The 22,701-nt window shown below is 47.3% G+C and overlaps 1 protein-coding gene across 1 annotated transcript in view; it reads left to right on the forward strand.

The window, feature by feature from the left end:
- LOC133348933 (S-adenosyl-L-methionine-dependent tRNA 4-demethylwyosine synthase TYW1-like) overlaps positions 1-22,701 on the forward strand; it is a 136,573-nt gene that overhangs the window by 66,289 nt on the left and 47,583 nt on the right. The window contains 2 exon segments of the mRNA XM_061562071.1: positions 4,377-4,487; positions 5,951-6,118. Of these exon segments, the coding sequence (XP_061418055.1) occupies positions 4,377-4,487; positions 5,951-6,118 (279 nt within the window).

Consider the following 22,701-nt stretch of genomic DNA (forward strand, 5'->3'; position numbering starts at 1 on the left):
TTTCACGCGTTTTTAACCTTCATTTATTCTTGAAACACACAGCGGGTAGCTGGCATTGAATATGGTCCCATTTGATCAACATGAAGGCACCAAACATGAAAATAACACCTGTTGTAAATTATGCAGGTGAATGAAAATCATTTAAACTCAGATTAAAATGTCGAATTTAAATGCACAGGCTGCTGCATGTGTGCACGCACAACTGAAATATTTGGCCAAATTTGCCAAACTGCGGCTTTGCGCGATCAGCCACCACGAGAATCTCCCCCACATTTTGACCCGTCTGCACACAAATTCAACTCCGATTTTGAACGGGAGCAGCGTTTACGTAAGGACCCGCTGTCGACACGCACGGTCGGCGAGCACACAAGCGAGAGAAGGCTTTCGTTGAGTGGCATCCCTGTTGTGCCATGCCGGGGAGGAGGGGACGCTCGCAAGCAACCGAGCGTGTGTTCTGTGTGTCTGCCCATTCGCGTGTGTGCGCCTTGCGCGTGTTGCGTACGTGCACACACGCAAGACGAATAGATGCATGTGTACAGGTACCCGTTTGAGACCCTGGTGCGGCCGGGTACGGGTAGGCCGTGAGTCACCGGTGAGTAACCGTTTGTCACTCATTTCGGGTAGGGTACGGGTACCCGTTTGCGACCCTGGTGCGGCCGGGTACGGGTAGGGTACGGGTACGACCGGGTACGGGTACCCGTTTGCGACCCTGGTGCGGCCGGGTACGGGTACGGGTAAGGATTCAAAACCCGTTTGCGACCTCTGCCGTGCCTGGCTTGGCACCGCACGGCCCCGTTTTGTTGATCCGTTCCACGCACGGTCCCGCGATGCCAGTCCTCAAAACGTCTCAGCCCGAGCCCGTAGCTTTTGTCCTCCTCAGTGAAAACCAGATTGCGAGGTCACACTCGGGGGGGGGGGGGGGGGGGGGGACCCTCTTCTGAGCAAATCACCGGTCACACTCGTAGTTCTTTTTTTTTGCTCTCCCCTTGGACGTCAAATATGTCCGTGTCCTCCTGTGAGGAGCGTCCTTTCTCACTCGCTCATTCTGATTCTTTCCCGATACATTGTTGATTCAACACGGAAAATAAATACGTTATACACTTTGGTTCTTTCGGTAAAGTCACGTAGGTATAAAATAAAATAAATCGCGACGTTTCGGGCGCAACACAAGCGTCCGTCATCAGGTGGGATTTTCTTTTTTTCTACCTACGTGACTTTACCGAAAGAACGAAAGAGTATGGATTACTGCAGTCACGAAAGCTTCAAATCACGATTAAATACGTTTAATTTGAAGTTACGTCTAGTTTTATTAAGCGTCTGCAAACGTTGTTGGGGGGGGGGGGGGGGGCGATGACGAGGATTGTCCTCGTGACGCGGAGATTCATAACGAGAGGCCGGGTGAACGGCCGCAGCGAGAATTGAGTGGAGAAAGCGAGTGCGAGGGATAATATCGGCAGTCGCGCACGTTTCCCAGGCAGATCAAGAAATGCCGAGTTAATCTGGCAAAGTTTCACGGTGTCCCGCTTCGTGTGGTCAGTTTGGGCCTGGCTTTTTGAGCTGCCGCATAAAGCCGCAGCGCCTGATTATTGCTCGTAAGGCACTGTGCTTAATTGTGCCGCACGGATGGCCCTGCGCGGACATTAACAAACCGCAAAAACTGTAGGAATGCAAAGAGGATGCTTTTTTTTGTTCAATTCATGCCTAATGGACAAAACGCTTTGTAAACCTTTGATGCGGTGCATAACTGCCGTATTCTCCACGGGTGGTCTACTTGTAGTTAACAGATTATATAACCGCTTGCAATTAAATGTAATTAAACGGTGGCACTTTTTTTGATCACTTATTGTTCGCGAGCATTGCTGAGTGAGTATGTGGGTTAATTTTGCACTTTGGTGTAAAGGCGTACATTTACGGGTCCCTGTTGTGGCTGATATAGAAGATGGGAGAGATTCGTAGCCTTTTCATGCTCCCCTCATTGGGTTTGTCGACACGCATCACAAACACACGCACAGCAACAACCGCCATTCGCCACTAAGTGGCGGTGACTTCACCATGGCGCTTGTGCCAGGCTGTGTACACCTTGAGGCCACGTGAAGTGTTGAACACCTGCCGGCAGGAGGTCACGGGACAGAACCAGGTGCCATGGGTTGACTGACTTAGATGACTGGGCCGATGCACCACCTGTGCCCCCTACTGTGCCAACTTGCTGTGTTTTAGCCGCCCGGCCCGCCGCTTCTTGTTGTGAGCGTCGCTTCGCTGACGATGCCTGTACATTTGGAGTTTGCGTGTCTCTCTCCTTGTGGTCGCGTGGATTTTTCTCCGGGTCCCTCCGGTTTTTCCCTCCACATTTAGAATCACCGTATATTTAGAGTATTTGGCTGCTATCAATTTCCACGTGATGGCCCACTTTGTTCAGCTATCAGTTGTGGCCTGGTCACTTCTGAAAAACAAGTTAATAGCGAAGTAGGACTTTACCTGTTCAGTTTAATTTGCATATATGTTAAGTGATTGTTTACCTCTCCTGTACTTTGCCCTCTTCTCGTGTTTGTGCAATGTTTGTTGTTGCAACGTTCTGACCCATCGCGACTGGACATCTGCGAAAAAATAGCTTCATAGCTCATCGGATTCATCCGGTATAAATAAGTATCCTGATTACCGGCCATTATTTGTGGCGGTTGTGACGGAGACCTCATCTTCCCGCCTTCAAATCCCCGTCACTCTCCGTGCAACGCATTGGCTGCGGACGAGACGCAAGGACGCTGTTGATTAAACTGCGAACGGCACGGGGGGGGAGGGGGAGCTGTGAGGAGCGAGCGGCTCGGGAAGAAGTTGGTGGGACGGCACCGCGAGAACTTGGGCCGCGGGGACGCCCACGCTGGAGGAGGGTCGCCTCGTCGACACGGCGTGTTCTCACGACGGCAGGAGGGCATGGGCTTGGAGGGGGGGCGCCACGTTTAACGAGCGGAAGTCTTCTCGGAGGGAAATAACAACGGCGGTGACGGATCATCGTCTCGCTCAGCCCTCGGATGGAAATTGCCCGATGAAGCGTTTTGACGGCCGCGTAAACAGCGGGTTATATTAAAATGGATAAGGCAGCAACTGCAGCAGCAGCAGCAAGTGCAGCAGCAGCAGCAAGTGCAGCAGCAGCAGCAACTGCAGCAGCAGCAGCAAGTGCAGCAGCAGCAGCAAGTGCAGCAGCAGCAGCAAGTGCAGCAGCAGCAGCAACAGCTGCAGCAGCAGCAACAGCTGCAGCAGCAGTAACTGCAGCTCCCTTTGATGCTGTTAATCCTGCATAATGCACATGCATATGCAGTACTAATCACATTCCTGCATTTCCCATAAACATGCTAAATTCCTTTTGATATGCAAATTCCTTTGTCAATGCGCCCAGCTTATATATATGCTCCAAGCTCGTGTGCTGTTTCATTCAGACTCTGTCGCCTCGACGGACCTGGTTTTCACCTGAGGACGGCTGCTTGCGTTGTGGCCAAAACGTCGTGAGAATTGTTTTATTATGTTTTATTTTTATTATTTTATTACTTCCCTTCTACGTGACTTTACCGAAAGAACCAAGAAGATGAATCCCTGCAGTCACGAAAGCTTTAAATCGAAATTTAAACAGCGGGTTGTTTGATTTAACGATTCCCCGCAAGGTTCTGCAGCGATACGAGGAAATAGTAAAAGTGTGAATGTATACGTGCTTACTCACAGCGGGGGACGGGTGCAGTTCCCAAAGTGGATGTCTAAGCTGAACGTCTTGGCAACAGTGTGATCATGAAATTACGTGTTTTTTCATCCGTTCAGAGATTGTTTAACCGATATTAAACTCGGGTACAGTTATGTTTAATTGACTATTGACAACACACGTGCACGGGGGGGGGGAGGGGGCATCGTGCGGTGCGCAGCCAAAGGTCCCTGTGCAAAGAGAAATCACTGCCTCTTTAAACACAAAATTCGAAAAGCACGCAGCAGCAAACATTTCAGAGACTCTTACACGATCGAGAGGTTTTTTTTGTTTCTCATCTTCATCCCATAACTTGAATTCGAATTTTTTTCTGAGCTTGAAAGTCTGCCGCTGGTCAGGATGTGCGGGCTCTAAGCGTCGCTCAGCGGACCGAATGCACTTCAACAAGATGTTGGCATCTTCACGAATACATAATGCAACTGCTTTTTTTTATCACGGCACCTCTGAAAGAGCACAGTGGGCGATTTTGCGCGTGGCCAAAGGAGCGTTCAAACCTCGTTGCGTTGAAATGCTGACGCGAGACCGACCAATTCACGCCTGATGTGAAACTCCGCGCAGAACGCGCCGGTCACGACGGGGCAGTGGGTGACGGAGCGCCGCGCAGCGTGTCGCCGTGCGTGCTTCTCTACAGGGCCAGCGCACTGTGTACCGCCTTACGCTGGTGAAGGCGTGGAACGTGGAGGAGGTCACCGCGTACGCCAACCTGGTTGCTCTCGGAAATCCCGATTTCATCGAGGTCAAGGTGAGCTCTGCGTTCGGCCGCGGGTCCGCGGTGCGTGAGAGACGACCGTTTTGCAGGAGACTGCCGTGTATGTTTTTCGCGGTTGTGCCGCGCGTCCATCGGCACGACGCCCCGACGTTTCGCTCCCCAAGTGCGTGCTGGAAAGCTTCCTTTTCCACAACTGAAATTTTAAAGTCTCTCGGGACCCCTCAGATTTCGTTTTGTTGCCTACGCCAGCCTGACGTTCCTCACGAGTTGCGTTCCCGAAGGAGTTCCCGGCACACGGAGCGAAACGTCAGACATGGTGCCAAACAGCACTGCGGCTCAACGTGGCGGCGCATCGGAGAGCCGTCCGTCGGCGTGGCTTGCAAGGCGGCGGTCGCTTTAGTCGCCGTTTTCCCACGCCGCGTGGAGCGTCCCCCCTGCCAGAGCAAAGTGTGGGACATAGATGCTCTCCGTTGTAGCCCACAGGCATTTTATACACTCCGGGAGGATGATGGGTCATCCTGAGAAGAACCAGGAGTTGAACTCACAAATAAAAGAAACCTGAGTTGCGTGCTCTTGCCACCTGGTTAGATAGTGAAGACACTCAAGATAGTTAATGTGTGAAATGGTGAACACGGCATGGTACATAATGAACACCATTTGTCATTAATGGAAAAATACTGGGCGACATTATCAGGCAGTGGACCTTGTTCAGGGCACACAGAGGGCGCAGACACTTCATATTCTTGGTTCTTTCGTTAAAGTTAAGGGAAATAATAAAATAAATAAAATAAACCAATAAAATGCTCACGACGTTTCGATTGCAACACAAGCAATCATCATCATCAGGTGTGAAAGCCACAATAAGAAAATTTGAAAAAAGTGGCGTTTTTTTCTTATTCTCTTGCTGTGGTTTTCACACCTGATGATGATTGCTTGTGTTGCAACCGAAACGTCGTGAGAATTTAATAGGTTTATTTTTATTATTTTATTATTTCCCTTCTACGTGACTTTACTGAAAGAACCAAGAATATGAATCCATGCAGTCACGAAAGCTTTAAATCGAGACACTTCATTGTTAAAGAACACACTTCACATCGTTGTGGCCCTGATAACAACTGGGAAATGTTACTTTTTAAAACTGAAAAATTGTACTCGTTGGTCCCACCACAATCTCTGCTCCAAAGAAGAGCCCCCGCCCACGAGTGTCAGCCTGCCGGGTTCTTCTTTGCAGTTGTAATGCAATGCCGTTGACAAACGTCATGATTTATTTTTACGCGTTTACGATAAAAATTCAACCCGTTAAGGTTGAAAGATAAACACCGACGGAAACGCTTGCGCACTTACATGGACGCGCGGCGTCTGCCCCTGCACGCACGCACGCACGCACAGCCGCAATTCCAAAAGCGTGTGGCACGTGCCCGCGCGCGGAATCTCGGTCGACCCCGCGCGCGCTTTGTTCGCTCACCGGCCACGGGTCGTGCTCTGCCCCCCGCCAGGGCGTGACGTACTGCGGTGAGAGCTCGGCCAGCAGCCTGACGATGGCGAATGTGCCCTGGCACGAGGAGGTGGTGGGCTTCGTGCAGCAGCTGGCCACGATGCTGCCCGACTACGAGCTGGCGTGCGAGCACGAGCACTCCAACTGCCTCCTACTGGCGCACAAGCGGGTACGTGCGGGCGCGAGCGGCGTATGGGGACCGGGCTGGGTTGTGTGTGTGTGTACGTGCCTCACCGATAGTACGAACCCGGCGGCCCGAGTTCGATTCCCGCTCACGGTCAACACCAGTGACGATTGTCTGAACCGGTCCTGGGCCTCCGCTAGGTCGACTGAGCCTCAAATGAGTACCTGGTGCGGTGTGTAAACATCGCCAATGGGGAGACAAAGGCGGCCGGGCGTGATGCTGGCCACCCACCCCCTCGTGTGCTGTGCCGGCCTTCATAGGTGCGACTCGCTAACAGCACTTGCCCCAACAGTCTGTTAAGGTTACACGTGGGATCTTTGTCTTTGCCTCACCGATGTTCCATTGGGAGATGGGTACCACCGTGCCGGAGTGAAGTTGGTGGAAGCTGTGCTCCTGGTGAACAGCTGGGCTGGGGGGAGTTGATGTGGGACCTTCAGGAGGCTGAGTCTGCTGATCGCAGTGCCCGGGTGGGTTTCTGCAGCCTCGGTCAAACGTTGAGGCGCGTACCCTTGAATGTGCCTTGATCATAGGGATTGTTTTTACCTTATTAAAATAAAGCCGTGTGTTTACCCATCCGCCCATGCAGTACAGTGATACCTCGGTTCACGAACGCTTCTGTTCACGAACAACTCGGTTCACGAACAGAAAAGTTCATAAAAATATGCTCCGGTTCACGAATCTCCGCTTCGGTTCACGAACAGGAGCCGCGGCCATTTTAATGCTATTTCCAGGCTGTCACATGGTCGTGACTTCCTGTAGGAAGATCGTGGAGAGAAGAAGAGACGCAGAAAGAAGTACTGTGAGTACTGTGAAGACACTTTCAGTGACTTTTTGCTTTTTGGTGTGCTTTTTAGCACATACAGTACTGTACTGTACTACTGTACTGTACAATACTGTACTTACTGTATTGTACAGTTCACACGTTTGAGTGCTTACTGAAGTCATCTCAAGCAAGGTTAGTGTTCTCTCTTTATACATTACTATACTGTACAGTACTAATGTGTATTGTAATTTGTTTCATATTTTTGTGCTTCAAAAACCAAAAAAAAGGTCAGAACGGATTAACCGGATTTCCATTGAATCCTATGGGAAAATGTGCCTCGGTTCACAACCAATTCGGTTTGCGACCAGTCAGTTCACTGAATTAAGTTCGTGAACCGAGGTATCACTGTATTGCCAGAACCAGTGGGATGTGCTCGTTGTTCTTACACCCCCGCATGTTGTAATTGGGCATCTCCGTTTTGAATCAGCTGCAACCGGTGCAGGTATAGGAACGGGAAGGTCCACAGAAATTGGAAATGCAATAGTCGTAAGTGCATGCAATCGAGTTACAAGTGCATGCAAGAGAGTCACGAGTAAGATTTTTTGAGAGACAGAGAGATTTATCTAAAAGTTGCGAGCAGACGTTTACAAATGGGCTGAGCAAAATACACCAACACGCACCGCGCTGATCTTCAAGATGTTTACGACGCGGAGATTGGACAAAAGCGCAATTTGGTTGAGTGTTTGGGACATCGCGTTGCGTCGCAGGCGGTGCCGTGCGGCCTGTGACTGGTAGTAATGGGAGCGTCATGGCGTGCTCCAGTTAATTTTAGTGCGGACTGAGCGGAGGGCTTGGGGGGGCGGGTGACTTATCGGCAACTTTTGTTTAATTATTCCGGTGATCCCGCGTGCCTGTCACGGGTAATTTTTTGCACATGGCCACCATTCATCTGCGTGGGAATCCCACCGGTTATTGCTCAAGTCTGCTGTGTGCCACGTGAAACTTATTTACGCGACAACAAAAACCGGACGAATATCCGAAGGCAGAGAGACTCTCTTCAACAAATTCTCGAAACACTTTGAGACTTTCCGCAATAAGAGGGTTATCATCATTGCAATTGGTGAACTAATGAGATTCCAATTCTTGCTTATATAGCAGAAACATTTTTCCAAAGCTGTAATTGTGTGTTTCATATTCTTGGTTCTTTCGGTAAAGTCACGTAGAAGGGAAATAATAAAATGAAACAATAAAATTCTCGCTAAGTTTCGATTGCAACACAAGCAATCATCATCAGGTGTGAAAAACCACAGCAAGAAAATGCAACTCAAGCTATCATCATAAGGTGTGAAAAACCACAGTAAGAAAATTCTGTGGTTTTTCACACCTGATGATGATTGCTTGTGTTTGCAATCGAAACGTCGTGAAAATTGTATTATTTTATTTTATTACTTTATTATTGCAATACGTGACTTTACCGAAAGAACCAAGAATATCAATCGCCGCAGTCACGAAAGCTTTAAATCGAAAAATGTGTGTTTCATGTTGATTCTGTTCCAAAACAGAATGAACATTAAAACCGCCGATGAGCACGGTTGGCTACGTGCGGTGCGAAAGAAGTTCAACGTACACACACACATACTAAACAGACGTACACTTCATCTGTAAGATCTGCCAGAAGCGAGGTCGTGACAGCCACGTGCGTTGACATTGTCTGCGATGACCCCTTGAACTGCCACTTTACCCTTCCTCGTGGAGGAATCACTACAACAAGGCGTGAGAGTCGGAGCTCGTGTCGGCATTATACCCTCGGACTCAACTATACCAGACGTCGGCCACCGTGAAACACTGGTCAGACGCGCGCACTGCTATTGTTAATGAATGAGAGACAGAATGCCACTGTGTTACCAATTAGTTGGGGGGGGGGGGTGTGGGGGGAGCGGAGGGAGGGGTTTCTCAGCGAATCACCTCCTCTGTGGGCTCTTTGGACTAAAGCACATTAGACCAATCTGATTGCTGTGGCTTGGCCCGGTAATTGCATTTTAACCCATTGAGCGAATGAGACGTCGTTTAACAAAGGGGGCTCTCGCACCCGTGGCGATGGTGGCTGTTTAGTCCTGCGGCCTCGTAAGAAATTCCTCTTGCGAAAGCGGCGGAGTAGTGATTAAAGTATAAATGCGGGTCGGTGACGAGAGGTTAGTTAATCTGCTCTTTCGAGTTGCAGTTTTTTGCAAGGCTGACGGAGGAGAGTCCACCTGTGTTTTTTTGTTTTTCTTGGGACGCGCAGATTAGGTTTGAGAGACATTTTAACGAGCGTCTGGCCAGTGGGAGGCAAGGTGATGTTATGGGGGGACTAGGAGCTAGGGTGGGTCTTAGTGCGGGATGCCTGCTGCATATTAAGTGTTCAGGCTAATGAAATTAACATTTTCTCCCTGCTTCTTCTGCGACAATGGTTTGATTGCATGGTTATTTAACGTCACGATGTTTTGACGCAGATACCCTCTTTGAGTGTTACTTGTCCCTTCCCACGGCCTTATTACTTTACCGTTAACTGCGTGCGGGCTTTGATTGCTTTTCATTGTCTCGCACTATCCCATAAATGTGCTTGCACATTGAGAGTCAACCCAAACGTTTCATACTTAACCTCGGCACTCTTCAAAACCTGTCCATTGTGAACTTTCGTAGAGTGAACTTTAGAAACAAGACATGTTAAATATTTAGTCGGCTCAATTTATTGGGTTGGCAAAGAGGCGACAGTCGTGGGTTTCCGATGTCATTTGTGGATTCAGCTTTCTTTACATCCTCCAGGTACAAACTTTTGAAGAGATATTTTAAAAAAATGGGGCACAAAAAAATCACAATTTTTTTTTGTTAACTAAATTTTCTGGTTATAAACGTCACAATATGTTCTTGCAAAACTCATTGTGTTGTTGTTGCTCTGGAAACGGGGAGATCGATGACCGATGTCCGGTCGCCGCGTTGATGGAATTCGTCGTGATTTCTCACTTAACAGAGCGGGCTGCGTGAAGGCTGCCATCTTGCGCTCCTCACGTTCCACCCTAAATCGCATCCACTGCACAAACCATGGCGGCAGATGCGGATAGCTAATGCACGAATGGAACATTTAAAACTCTCCAGTAGTGTGCGACTGTGGTCATCCAGAACAGGCCGTACAACGTATAACGACGCAATGCCCGATCAACAAAACACGGAGAGAGACATCGCACCGATGACAAACGCCGCTGCTCCTGACGCAGTTATGCCTTGCTCGACCACTTGAATGTGAAACTGTCGTTTTTGCTCTGCATCTGCGTCAGCCAAAATCTTCTAATTGAGTGGCCAAATCCTTCAGATGATGTTTATTTTGGATGTGTTGTGCTGGCAGAGAGCTTGGTGGATTGAACCTTGCTGGGCTTATATGGCCATCAACAAACCTGTGAACTACACCTTGATTGTTCACGTGATGATGGACAAACATATTTTCCAGTATTCTACATTATGCTTTGCTGGCTGAGGGAGATGGAGAGGAATATTTATTTTACCTCGTAACATTACTGCAAGAAGAATTGTGAAATACTTAATAATATAAAATATGTTCAATACATGAAATTTAGATCGTGATATTAACCTGCGTAAAAACTCAACGTAATTTTATTGTTTAAAATGGTCAACGTGAAAGACATTTCTATGACTTTCAGCACCTTCCCAACATCAGGTTGAAGCGAATGTTTTTCAACGTCCCTTTTAAGAGCTTATGACGTCCCTCAATATTTATATGTAGTGGCGCACGTACGCATTTGATCGCGTGATGCACACCTGGAGATTCTGGGCTTTTTGCTTTTTCAGGGTGCAACATCTGCCAATTTGCATTTGTTTTACTGCATCGACTGAACCTCCCCCCCCCACCGCCATATAAAGCCACAACACTTCTCGGGGATGGAGAATTTACAGGTTGCGGCAGCTATACATAAAACAGTATATTTTTATTTTATAAAAAGATGACGTTAAAATGACGAGGAAATTCAAAGTACGAATGCGGTAATCAACGAGCGCTGATGAAAAAGCGCATTAGAATTATTTACGCGTGTCTGCGTGGCCGTGGAGGGCGTGATGACACGGCATCGTGAGCGCGTTTAGCCCTGCACGCTCAAGAGAGGGCAGCGGGTCCTCAATCAGGGCGCAGGGTTCATATGCCCAGGAGCGCTTTGGTCCATGGAAGATTACTTTCGGTGTATTTGTTACAGAGTGTTTGTGCAGTTGCCTTAGAAATTAAATTAAACTGCCTGAGCTTTTTCAACTGTCCATAAACCGTGATTCTTAATTGGTTTCTTTGGGCGATCGTGCGAAAAAAGGGCGTGTCGTAAAACCCTCATCCACCCGACGCAGCCTATTAATAAAAGTGTCACGTGAATCAAACGTCCCAAATGTATTACTGCTTCAGCAGCACCACCGGTGTTGTGGTGTATCCATCGAAGCCAATCCGCAGAGAGACACGCCGCAAGTTCTCTAATCTGCGAGTAATGCAAGTCCATCGTTACCGAAGCTACGGTTAACATTGGCTACATAAGCCAACTAACACCATAAAACAGTGCGATTGCATACTTAACTAAATGCACCCGAACATTGTTTGATTCCGTATTCACGTAACTTCCGTACGAGGAGAAAATCTTCTTTGAGGGGGATGGTGGAAGAGACGGGGAGCGTGTCAGCGACCGACGATGAAAACAGGATTTAACGTAAGTACCAAATTACTTTTAATTTTCGATTTAAAGCTTTCGTGACTGCAGGGATTCGTATTCTTGGTTCTTTCGGTAAAGTCGTCACGTAGAAGGAAACAATTAAATAATATAAATATAAAATAATCAAATTCTCACGACGTTTCGATTGCAACACGAGCAATCATCATCAGGCGTGAAAACCAAATCCCTGTTTGTCAGACTGAACAAACTCTTTACATTTGAATGGAGATCTGCCAACCCATACATTTTCTCCTCCGATTAGCACGGTTGGCTACATACGGCGCGAAAGAAGTTCAACGTTCCCGTAGTCATATTTCTTAATATCGTTGTTGAGCACGTCTTTACTTGTATACAGCTACAAGAAAAAGGAGGAAGCATTCGAGGCGGTAGTCAGGCCGACGTGACACCTTACGCATTGGGCAGTGTTCATCTCTCTCGGCAGTCCTGCGTGAGCGCTGAAAATTCCAGATTCCTATGGCAGGAGGGAGTCTGTCATAGGACAGTCACTTTCAACTTCACGCCAAGCAGCTGCATTCATTTTAAAATCCTTTATATTAAGTTCGCTTGCGCGCTTGCTTGCGTGCTTGCTTGCTTACGACCGTGCAAATCTTTCGGTCGTTTTTTATCCCACTTCCCGTGATCTAATCGAGCTGACATTTTGCACACAGACTCGTTGTGCGAGACAATTATTGTTCGTGAAAATTTTTTTCCAAAATTTTACACTGTTTAGGGAAAACAAATTAAATATTTCATTACCAATTGCTTAATACTGGCAGACAATCATCTGACCCATAGGTGGCAGCCATCTCAAGCCAGAGGACGAGAGGACTCTAGCCGCCACGCATATAGGAGGATTTATAGTGAAAAACTTTGTTTTTACGGGTTATACTTGTTATGTCCTCTGACAGAGTTATCGGCTGAGTGGATAGCGACTGGGAATTCAACTGACGACATCTGGCAGAGATAAATTGTTCACGTGAGCTATTCTCTCCGTTGTTTATATAACGCAGCCTCCAGTGAAAGTCCAGCGCTGGGGAGGAAAAAAAAAACCCCAGCATACATTCATAGTAATGAAGCACACCACTTCAGAAACCACAAAAGATCAAAGACAAAGATCCTCCGTATAGCCTTAACAGACTGTAGGGGCAAGTGCTGTTAGCGAGCACCTATGAAGGCCGGAACGGTACACGAGGGGGTGGGGTGGTCAGCACCACGCCCGACCGCCTTTGTCTCCCTAGCGGCGATGTTTACACACCGCACCAGGTACTGATTTGAGGCTGAGTCGACCTAGCGGAGGCCCAGGACCGGTTCAGATAATCGTCACTGGTGTTGGCCGTGAGCGGGAATCGAACCCGGGTCGCCAGGTTCGTAGTGCAGCGCGCTAACCGCAACCACACGCACATATACACACACACACTTATACACACACGTGCGCGGGTGTATAAAAGCAGCCCCCAGTCCCTTTCATCGGTCGGGAGGCTTCAACATCTCGCCTATGTTCGCGCGCTCACTCGAGGGGCGGTGCGTTCGTGCGACGATAACGGCACTGCGCCCCCTTCCCACCCACCACAAAACACCGAAGAGCGATCACATTTCTACACGTGCAAACCTGTCGGCATCGCCGCGATACGGAACGGGAGCTTACGCACGAGCAAGACGTGTGTTGTATCATTTCTTAAGCTTCTTTGCTGTGTCTTTGTAAAATAAAAGACATTAAATTCGCGTCACGTGACCAAAGTACAATTTGGGCTTACTCTGGGTGCACCAGCAATCGTGAATTGACAATGAGCTCTACTCTTTGGTTCTTTCGGTAAAGTCACGTATAAAGAGAAAATAATAAATTAAATACTAGCATACGACGTTTCGATTGCAACACAAGCAATCATCATCAGGTTAAAATTATATAGAAACACAAATCTAGTATACTTATAAATGTAATGTAATACAACAGAGAGTCGGATACCATGACAGTCAACACCCTACCTGGTTGATTACGTTCTTCCTGAGAATGCTAAATTTGAGAGAGAGAGAGAGATAAAACACAGACCAGAGACATATAGGCAGACATATAAGCTGACAGATATCACAGAGATACATAGAGACACATACATAGGCACACAGAGAAACCACGCCTCTGTGTCGAGGCCTTAAATAGAGAGAGGGGGCGGAGAGAGAGGGAGGGGTTAGATAAATTAGCATGTCAATGAGTAGCACGGTGAGTGGCACGGTGCAAAAGCTTGAGGAAATTAGGAGCTCTACATTATTAATGAGCTCTACATTATTTGTTAAAGGTACGTTGTGCCTCACTTGGCCCCTCAGTTTACTCTGGATACTATATTCACTGATTTGTTCAATAATGTATTGATTTTAAAACATACTACTATATATTCTTGGTTCTTTCGGTAAAGTCACGTAGAAGGGAAATAAAATAATAATAAAATAATAAAACAAGCCATCTGGCTACCATGAGAGATTCGTTCATGAGGCTATCCACATATACAAACACAGAGATATTTTTTACCGAGAAGATTGATTCTGGCTTAGCAATCATTGGAAGGATTTGATAAAACCATTTCGGGTCTTAATTGATTGTGTTCACGCTTACGGTGACTTTCAGACCACATTCATTTTCTGCTCCCCCCTCCTCTTTTCCGAACATAGATGGACTCGCCCATCTGGCCAACTGCCAAATCGCTGTCCGTGGTGCTGACGTTAAGAAAAAACCGCCACTTTTTAAATCCTTTATATTAAGTTCACTTGCTTGCTTGCGCGCTTACGACCGTGCAAATCTTTCGGTCGTTTTTTAACCCACTTCCCGTGATCCAATCGAGCTGACATTTTGCACACAGACTCGTTGTGCGTGACAATTTATTTTCGTGAATTTTTTTTTCCAAAATTTTACACTTTTTAGGAAAAAATAAATTATATTTAATTACCAATTGCTTAATGGTGGCAGGCAATCATCTGACCCATAGGTAGCAGCCATCTCAAGCCAGAGGACGAGAGGACTCTAGCTGCCACGCATATAAAGGATTTATAGTGAAAAACTTTGTTTTTACGGGTTAATTTTTTAAAAAAATTCTTGCCGTGAATTTCACACCTGATGATGATTGCTTGTGTTACAGTCGAAACGTCGTGAGAATTTTTATTGTTTTATATTTTATTATTTTGTTATTTCCCTTCTATGCGACTTTACCGAAAGAACCAATAATATGAATCCCTGCAGTCACGAAAGCTTTAAATAAAAACACACCACTCTATAGTTTATCTCTCTCTCTTACTCGCCGGTAGAGCGTGTAGCTTGCAATCGTGAGGTTGCAAAAAGTGAAATCTCGGTCGGGGGTAGTCTCAGCTGTCCATCTTTGTGGGGGCAGCGAAAATGAGTCCTACTATTATAGATTTTCTTGCTGTGGTTTTCACACCTGATGATGATTGCTTGTGTTGCAATCGAAACGTCGTGATTTTTTCTTTTTTCACCTACGTGACTTTACCGAAAGAACCAAAGAGTATGAGTCCTACTATTGTGGGGAACTCAATATTTTTTTGCCTTGTGGAATTCTGAATTTCCACCCATTGGCTCAGGTCTTTGAACATGACTGCACTTGAGTAGGACATCGTTTTGACTGGGTGTTTTTTAAATTGTAGTTTGTCCAGCTCATATGTAACAGAGTACATTTGAATGTCTGACCATATTGTAGCTGAAAAGGCTCACAGGATCCTTGTGCTAGCCTTGTGAGATTAATAATTAATTAGTTCGTCTGAATATTCATTCACTAATTCATTGCTCTATCCTGCACATTCCTTTGGAATCTTTCTTTCAGCAAGTTCCATAAAAAAACGACTCTGTAACAATTCAGTCTGTAAAAAGGAGTGTAATTTAAGGGTGCACTAACAGGCAAATCAATCCCAACAGCAGGATAATGCATCCTGCAATTTAAACTATCAAGTGACGTGAATTGCTCGAAGTGCGCTAACCGTAGCCATCAGCACACCAGTGCAGCACGATGCATCATCCATCGTGTTGTGAAATCACGTCACGGTAATATATTGCATTTCTTTCAAGAGGGACTAGTGCAACAGTAGGTCGTGGCTTTAATAAAAAAATAGAGACCATTGTGTGACCTGGCGGGGAGGGGTGGGGGGTGCAAGTTGCCACGTCAGAACACTCAACTTCAAAAACGCATGGGTCTAGAATCGAGGTCACTTCTGGAAGCAGCTGCGGTTGAGAATGGGAGAGGAAATGAACGAGAAACGAGTACATCGTGAAGTTTTGTCTGCTGACTGGAGTTCTTTGTGCAATCTGATGGTGTTTGGCGAGAATAATTAAAGCGGTAGGGATCTGACAGCGTTTGGTAGCAGGGAAGGGAGGGATGCACTGGGTCACCGTTCATCTGGCCGCAGTTTAAGGAAAACGTTGCTTGCAGGCCATTTCCACAACTGATGTCTCAATAATATGCCCATGTACATTCCCCATTACCATTAAGGTATTTGGAAATTATACGAAGCTTGCTAGCAACAACAAAAAACCACCCCATAACATAGAGTCTAGGGATTTTATTTAAACGATTTGAATTGCATAATAAAAAAAAACCCGCTACATTCCTGGACTCTGCAAACTGAGGCATCGAGTAGAATAAAGTAATTGTCAGCGATAACACGTGATTATAACAAGGAGGTTGCTTTAGCCTCAGCTAAGTGTTCACAGATGTGGACCGCATTACATTGGATTATAACACAATCCTGCGGAGGAAGTGGGTTGCTCGGTCAATGGCCAGGGTCAGCGGCGGCGTGGTGTATTCCGCAAATATGCCCGATTGTGAGGGCGGGCACAAGCCGGCGTGAGTAGGTTAAACGTTGAGTTTTATAAGGGCACCACGGGGTGACCAATCCCTTCCCACCCAGCCCCACCCCTCCCACCCCCCACCCAGCCCCACCCTCCCCACCCAGCCCCACCCTCCCCACCCTGCCCTTCTCTCCCCACCCAGCCCCTCCCTGCACGTAGGATGGACACAATAATCCCCTGTGGGCTGGTGTAACCAGGAGGTTCCTACCAGTAAAATTCTCGTTTTTGCTTGCAGCGCTAAGCAATTGACCTCAACACAGCTACAGCGGCCTGCTTGTTTGTGACAAGCGGCGATGACAATCCGAGGGCCTGAGCTCTCACTTTGCCCGAAGGTCACAGACTACGCGGTGCAGCCCCCCCCCCACCCCCCCTTTAGATGTCCGTATCGTTCTAAACAGCCACTCAAGTGCCGTTTCCTATGACCACTGGGAAGCAAGCCCTGCTGGCACACCAACTGCCCAAGATCAGTAGCAGGGCCCTGGTTCGTCTCCCCACGCTCAACAAGGCATTGTCGTCACTCCATGGGCCACGGGTTTGGCCCATCTCTGCCCAGAGATGTGCTCCGATATTCGAGGCACAGCGGCACCATCAGGGTGAACGCAACCTTGCGCCGTCATGTTATCTGAGCGGGGTTTTTTCTCTTTCCCCCGGTACCGTATAGAAATGCTCCGCAAAGCTGCAAGTCCGGTTCGTGGGCATCCGAGATCAGATCACCGCTCTATTCCTGAATAGGTGTAGTGAGCTGTTGATGCAGTTTCTATCACCTCAACAACCCACAACTACCACTCTTCTTCGTGAATACAGGTCCATGTGTAATTACACATTTTTATTGTGGAGGTTTAATATAAATACGTATGATGTAATGCGGAAATAACACACAATTAAACGGTACGTTAAATTCTGCTAAAATTATCCAACTTAAATAGACTTCAAGTAACCTTTGCACCAATTCAATTCAGTTCTCAGGAACTTAATTTATCGTGAAAATGACAAATGACATTAAAGTGCAATGTGTGCTGTGTAAATTAATAATATTCCTTCTGGCTTTGCAAATGTAAAAATTATTTTTTTATGAGCGCACAATCAAACTGCAAAGCTACTGTCTGCGAATGTGTCGTTGTATATCTCTTCTCTGCTGTGTAAATTAATAATATTCCTTCTGGCTTTGCAAATGTAAAAATTATTTTTTTATGAGCGCACAATCAAACTGCAAAGCTACTGTCTGCGAATGTGTCGTTGTATATCTCTTCAACGATTATTACGCATATCTGCATGTGCAAAGTGAACATCTTCAGTGGTTACTGCAGGAAAATATTGCTGTATTTTCCAGCAAAAGTAAAAAGGTAAATTTCGACAGACCTGTTTTCCACCTGAGGACGGCTGCTTGCGTTGTGGCCGAAACGTCGTGAGAATTATTTTATTATGTTTTATTTTTATTGTTTTATTATTTCCATTCTACGTGACTTTACCGAAAGAACCAAGAAGATGAATATATATGTAGTTAACAGAATACAAAGGATGCTGCTTCGGTGTAATGGCTAGCAACACCCAGAGGTCACCGGATGGCTCCGCTGGCGTGGCAGTTCAAACATTGGGGTAGGTTCATCTTCTTGGTTCTTTCGGTAAAGTCACGTAGAAGGGAAATAATAAAATAATAAAAATAAAACATAATAAAATAATTTTCACGACGTTTCGGCCACAACGCAAGCAGCCGTCCTCAGGTGAAGACCAGGTCTGTCCGGGAGACAGCGTCTGAATGAAACACCACCACGCTTGGAGCGTATATTTAAGCTGGGTTGGAAGGGGAAGAGCGCCTTGACAAAATAATTTGCATATCAAGAGGAATTTTGCATATTTGTGGGAAATGCAGATATGTGATTAGTACTACTTGTGAAATGCGTAGGAGGTGGGCGGGGGGTTTCAAAGTCATATTGTGCCCGTGCATTATGCAGGATTAGCAGCATCAAAGGGAGGGGATAGGGGTAGGTTTCTGAAATCTCCGCTGCCTTTGCCCAACCTGCTGTACCCTGGGTTTACCACAGGTCACGTTCGGTTGGCGGAAAGTGTGGATAACCTCCCGCCGCCCCCAGGACGTCTGGCCAGCGTGGGAGATCAGGCATAATTGGCTTTCTAAGTTGCACCTTTACCAATATTTGAAGAAAAAAAGAGAACATTTTCACAATTGGCTGATGAGAACCGTGATTTAGTTTAAAAGAAAATTTGGCCAAAATGCTGAAATGTACTGCGCTTATTGAATTACAACGAGAGACCAGTTGCTAATCGCAGTTTATTTTGTGTAGCATTTAAAAAAAATCCGCTCCTGAACAAAAAGCGATTAATCTCTTTGTGGAATAATTGCTTCGCTGGGAGTGCACATCTCTTCTGTATATATATTTTTAATTCCTCGTCAAACAGGTATTGTGCATGCTGGGATGCCGGCACACATGCCGACTCCCACATAGGTTCTGGTCGTTCATGAGGCCAGGATTTTTATTTATTTGCATTTTTCCTTGTCTATTTCGTGCGGCCGTAACTTATTGTCCGCACAAGCCGAGACGGATGAGCCGTAAAAAAAAAAAAAATCCTTTCCTGCGTGCGTCGCAGGACAGGGCAGCTCCCCCCCCCCACCACCACCCCCCCCCCCCCCCCCTCGGAGGTTTTGGAGCCCCGTGTGGCTCTGGCTTCCCTTCTCTTTTCAGTGCGAGCGCCGCCGCTGCCACCAGCCGTGTCGGCTTCTTGCTCAAGGGCAGCGCTGGCAAAGCTGCGATTGTGGCGCAGCTGCTGGGACGAGCCTCTCTCGCCGCGTGCGCGTGCGCTTGCATACAAACGTGGGGAGCGGTGGCGCAGCGGTTAGCGCTGCGCTGCGCTATGAACCCGGCGACCCGGGTTCCATTCCCGCTCAAAGAGCAACACCGGTGACGATTATCTGAACCGGTCCTGGGCCTCCCCTAGGGTCGACTCAGCCTCAAATGAGTACCTGGTGCGGTGTGTAAACATCGCTACTGCGGAGACAAAGGCGGCCGGGCGTGGTGCTGGCCACCCACCTCCTCGTGTACCGTTCCGGCCTTAATAGGTGCTCGCTAACAGCACTTGCCCCTACAGTCTTTTAAGTCTACACGGGGGGATCTTTCTCTTTGTTTTGCATGCAAACAACTGAGCACACATGTGGTATTACACGGGGGGGGGGGGGGGGGGGCGTGGATTATACAAATATTTGCACTCACCGGCAAGTGGCTTAATGAAGGAAGGCACGATAATGTGTGGCGTTCCAGCGTGGACAATTGCGGCGAGCGACCTCATTCATTCCCCCAGGCACGAATTGTTCAGTCCCGGGTTAATGCGTTCCCTGTTTCCACATGCAGAGTGCATTTACACAATACCTACGAGCGTAACATCAGCAGCCATGAGCAATCCACTGCTGGATCAATGCTTCTCCAAGCCTCCACCTCTTATAATAATAATCAAAATGTATAAAGCGCCCCTTAAGCAATCGTTTTCTGGGCACCGTGCATGGAAAGAGGGAAATAGTTTAACGTCAACTCAGGAAAGAAGAATAAGTGAGAATGACGTTTGAAATTAACTCAAGAGAGAGAGAGATACATTTTAAACGGATAACGTTTTTCGTAGAGATTTGAAGATTTGTCCTGTCTCGGAAGCCCTAACCTCGAAGGGCAATGAGTTCTAGAGTTTAGGTGATCTTGCAATGCAGCAATCCAATCCAGCTCCTGCAAGTGAACGGATTTCATCGCTCCATCTCCTCGACAGGTGCTCTAGACGCCCCATTGGCTGCCCATTGGCTGCATTCCATTCTTCGGCTGCCACTCCATTATTGTTCTTGACCATCGTCCGTCATGCCCATGCCCACTTTACTTAACACTTTGGATGTCATTCGTCACTGTTATATAAGAAAAGAGCTTGTTTGCCCGTCCAAGGACGGGTGTATATTGCAGTACATCTGAAATATTCAATTGAAAAATTGTTCAGCTCATGATTATTAATGAGGGATGGGGGGGTTGCCCCATGTGGAGTGACGTCACCCGCTAATGGTTATTGGGGAGAGGTGCGACATGTGGAGTGACGTCACCCCCTCATGGTTATTGGGGAGGGGTGCGGAATGTGGAGTGACGTCACCCGCTAATGGTTATTGTGGAGGGGTGCGGAATGTGGAGTGACGTCACCCGCTCATGATTATTGTTGAGGGGTGCGGCATGTGGAGTGACGTCACCCGCTCATGATTATTAATGAGGGGATGGGTTCTGCAATCTGGAGTGCGCGACCTTCTTGTGCGTTAGTGTAAATTTCTACGGGGGCATGAATATTAATGAAGGGGGGGGGGGGGCTCTTTTGCAGTGACGTCACGCAACGGATGTAGCACTGTGCTGCGTAGATTAACTTTCTACCGTCACTTTCTGTAAAGAAACGTCATATTTGAAGCGAGTTGCGTCGTAAATTGTTTAATTCAGCTCGACCTTCTGCGTTACTGTAAAAATCCACCCGCTCATGAATATTAATGAGGGGGGTGGGCCTCATGTGGAGTGGCGTCACGCGCGGGACGGACAGACATTTTTGGGTGATTATCGTAGGTAATAATATCCGTGCCATGTACAGGGACTCCTCTACTTACGAACGAGTTAGGTTCCAGAGGTTACTGTTCGTAAGTCGATTCGTTCATAAGTCCAACTTTACTGTCGATTCCAAACGTGTTGTACGGCATGTACACTAAACATGGGGAATGGCTTTAAACGTTGTATAATCTCCTGTAGATGTATATGCCACTGGTTTCCACGTTCTGTAGATGCCACTGGTTCTTCACGTTCTGCAGATGTAGATGCCACTGGTTTCCACGTTCTGTAGATGCCACTGGTTCTTCACGTTCTGCAGATGTAGATGCCACTGGTTCTTCATGTTCTGCAGATGTAGATGCCACTGGTTCTTCATATTCTGCAGATGTAGATGCCACTGGTTCTTCACGTTCTGCAGATGTAGATGCCACTGGTTCTTCACGTTCTGCAGATGTAGATACCACTGGTTCTTCATATTCTACAGATGTAGATGCCACTGGTTCTTCATATTCTGCAGATGTAGATGCCACTGGTTCTTCATATTCTACAGATGTAGATGCCACTGGTTCTTCATATTCTGCAGATGTAGATGCCACTGGTTCTTCATATTCTGCAGATGTAGATGCCACTGGTTCTTCACGTTCTGCAGATGTAGGTGCCACTGGTTCTTCACGTTCTGCAGATGTAGATGCCACTGGTTCTTCACGTTCTGCAGATGTAGATGCCACTGGTTCTTCACGTTCTGCAGATGTAGATGCCACTGGTTCTTCACGTTCTGTAGATGTAGATGCCACTGGTTCTTCATATTCTGCAGATGTAGGTGCCACTGGTTCTTCACGTTCTGCAGATGTAGATGCCACTGGTTCTTCACGTTCTGCAGATGTAGGTGCCACTGGTTCTTCACGTTCTGCAGATGTAGATGCCACTGGTTCTTCACGTTCTGCAGATGTAGGTGCCACTGGTTCTTCACGTTCTGCAGATGTAGATGCCACTGGTTCTTCACGTTCTGCAGATGTAGGTGCCACTGGTTCTTCACGTTCTGCAGATGTAGATGCCACTGGTTCTTCATATTCTGCAGATGTAGATGCCACTGGTTCTTCACGTTCTGCAGATGTAGGTGCCACTGGATCTTCACGTTCTGCAGATGTAGATGCCACTGGTTCTTCATGTTCTGCAGATGTAGATGCCACTGGTTCTTCACGTTCTGCAGATGTAGGTGCCACTGGTTCTTCACGTTCTGCAGATGTAGATGCCACTGGTTCTTCATATTCTGCAGATGTAGATGCCACTGGTTCTTCATGTTCTGCAGATGTAGATGCCACTGGTTCTTCACGTTCTGCAGATGTAGGTGCCACTGGTTCTTCACGTTCTGCAGATGTAGATGCCACTGGTTCTTCATGTTCTGCAGATGTAGATGCCACTGGTTCTTCACGTTCTGCAGATGTAGATGCCACCGCCGCCATCTATTGCACGGCGGTTGAACTTACGACTCTCGGTCCGAACAGGCAACTGGACATACGGACAGGTTTGTTCGTATCTCTGGAAGTTCGTCAGTCGAATGTTCGTAAGTAGAGGAGTCCCTGTATGCCCATACGTGGACTGTGTAATTCCTGTATGTGTAGAGATGAAAAACATCACCATTACGTCTGCTGGGCTATTGGGGC

This window comes from Lethenteron reissneri, chromosome 28 (genome assembly GCF_015708825.2).
Source record: "Lethenteron reissneri isolate LAM-NWPU_2019-01 chromosome 28, ASM1570882v1, whole genome shotgun sequence".
NCBI classification, from domain to species: Eukaryota; Metazoa; Chordata; class Hyperoartia; order Petromyzontiformes; family Petromyzontidae; genus Lethenteron; species Lethenteron reissneri.